Consider the following 2,419-nt stretch of genomic DNA (forward strand, 5'->3'; position numbering starts at 1 on the left):
ACTGTGTGGCAGGTACCGACTGATACTCCCACCATTTGTGATAAAACACGTACAGAAGTTCTTGGCGCATTTTCCATTATTTGTTGGACATTTTCTTTTAACTCTTCAGTCCGCTTTTTAGGTCGGCCGCTTTCTTCTTTTCTTGTTACACTGCCCGTTTCACGAAAAACATTAACACAACGCTGAACTGCACTTTGAAAAATTTTGTACTCAACAACGCCGGGAAATTGATTTTGAAATTCTATGAAACATTCCTCAATAGAATACTTCCATATTCCATCAATCTTGCGTCCATTTCTAAAATAGGACTCTATGATAAACACTTTTTGTTCTTGAGAAAACACCATTTTAAATGCTTTTTAAAACGAAAATATTCAAATTGATAGCGGCGATATAGCGTTTTGACAGATGACGTTTAAGTTCATTTGCTATACGCTACGCCCTACGTCCAAATTTTCAGAACCAACTTGACCACGTTTTTATTTGAACGCTCGTTATTATAATAATTAAAATATGCTTTTGACATCTGTAAATAGTATTGAAAATGAATAGTTTTGCAACGGGTCAGGGGAGCTTTGGCAGCTCCGTAGTTGCCAAAATGTTCATTTTGGCAATTTGTGACCATGGAGACTTTTGTTCAGGATGACAAAATCTACAACATATCAAAAATTCAGACAATTTGACAGAAACCCAATTTCCATAAGATTATTGCGGGGTCCTTTTACACGAACCTTTTTTTCTAGCTCTTACCCCTTTTGAGTAATCTTGAAAAACCCCTTTATACTATCTTTTTTCACTCCTGGCCGGGGATTGAAAAAAAAATACTGTCACTTATTGTTATACCTATAATTGACTTACATCAAAAATTCAGGCAAGTTGACCAAAATTGCGATTTAAAGGCTTATTTAATTGGACTATAAATACTAGTATTTTATTCGTAGCAATAGAAAAGAGCGATATTTTTGTTAACATATGTTTTATTTTCTACAAATGTATATAATGGCTATATAACTATACTGGATGTAAGAACCGCATTTGAACTACAACAATTGTTTCTATAAATTGTTTAAAATAAATAAATTCATTTATTTAGATCACACTTTAGTCAACATCCAATTTTTTGAAATTCCCGTGATATCCTAATATGTCGTCGTTGTCCAAGGGAGCTGGTCGAAGTTCTTCGTTAACTTTCATTTTTGCCAGTTTGTCGAATCTCTCGGAGTTCTCTCTTAAACATTTTTTCCACAATTCTAAAAAAAAAAAGAAAATTGAAATTTGTTATTAAACTAGTCACAAAAATTGAAGGACAAAAAAATTAGGCGATTGCCCATAAATTATTGAAACCTTTTTGAAAGGGAGAAGGGGTTTCTCATAAAGACAGTAGAAGATAAAAATTTTTAGCTTTCATATCTTGAAACTAGAAATTTTAAGCTCCAATTTACATATTTTTTATTCTTTTGTGATTAGAGTATAAATGTTTCTAATTTTATTCATATTGAGATATTGGAAAAGTATTACAACTACGAAAATAATTATCTAGCTTCTTGTACTTTCAAAAGTGTGTAAAAATAGTAGTAAAAGAGGAATAAGGTTTAACTTTCATGATTCTTGAAAGAAGAAGAAGAAATAAATACCGTTCAGTTCTTTCACTGAAATCTCTTCACCGCCATAGTCGATGGGTAAAATTTCCCTGGGTACGTGTTCGTACAGATCCTCGAGACTACTGTGGAGATGAATCTAAAACATGGATGAAAACAGCAGTAATATAATGGAATTTTATATAAAACGTTATACAGGGTGTCCAGGACTCAATGAGCCCTACTACAAGGGTAGCTTCCGTGGATGACTATAAACCAACGACCTCAGAAAGGATAGACAGTGCATTGTCTTGGTTTGTTTTGTTCTATTGTAAATATTTTGAGAACTGAGCCTCCTATTGGCTAAAGACATGTGCTAAGGTGCGCGCGCAGTACCTGCTCTATGCTTTACGACTGTCAGCCGCCATTAATTCTTTGCGTGCTTAGTGAGTTTAACGTTGTGTCTACCGTGGATTATTAGTTTCTTTGGCAGAATTTATTGTTTTTGTGAATAGACAATGGGAAAATATTGTGTTATATGTAGATTTCGCTTTAAAAGTGGAGGCAATCGCTCTTTTCACAGGTAGGTAGATTTACCATGGGCGTAACAGATAACAGACGGTAGTTTAAAACAAAATTTGAAATAGAAAATTTTCAGTGCAATAATATTGAAAATATAAAATATTTTTTTAAAACGTGAATTGTGTGTTACGGTTAAATAAAAAGTAACATGAATTGCAAAGGCAACATTATTTAAAAGGAAATATACCTAGGTAATTTGATTTTAGGATTCCTTCGAATGTTGAACGCCGAGACGTTTGGCTCTCTCGCATTTTGAGCTG

At 33.5% G+C, this 2,419-nt stretch overlaps 1 protein-coding gene across 1 annotated transcript in view; it reads right to left on the bottom strand.

The window, feature by feature from the left end:
* Positions 1 to 941: 941 nt before the first annotated feature.
* LOC108905892 overlaps positions 942 to 2,419 on the bottom strand; it is a 14,460-nt gene continuing 12,982 nt past the window's right edge. Inside the window, exons 4-5 of the mRNA XM_023456086.1 lie at positions 1,635 to 1,737; positions 942 to 1,250 (exon numbers count right to left, since the gene is read on the bottom strand). Coding sequence (XP_023311854.1) covers positions 1,102 to 1,250; positions 1,635 to 1,737 — 252 coding nt within the window. The 3' untranslated portion in view covers positions 942 to 1,101. The remainder of the gene's footprint in view (positions 1,251 to 1,634; positions 1,738 to 2,419) is intronic.

This window comes from Anoplophora glabripennis, unplaced genomic scaffold (assembly GCF_000390285.2).
Source record: "Anoplophora glabripennis isolate ALB-LARVAE unplaced genomic scaffold, Agla_2.0 scaffold255, whole genome shotgun sequence".
Lineage (NCBI taxonomy): Eukaryota > Metazoa > Arthropoda > Insecta > Coleoptera > Cerambycidae > Anoplophora > Anoplophora glabripennis.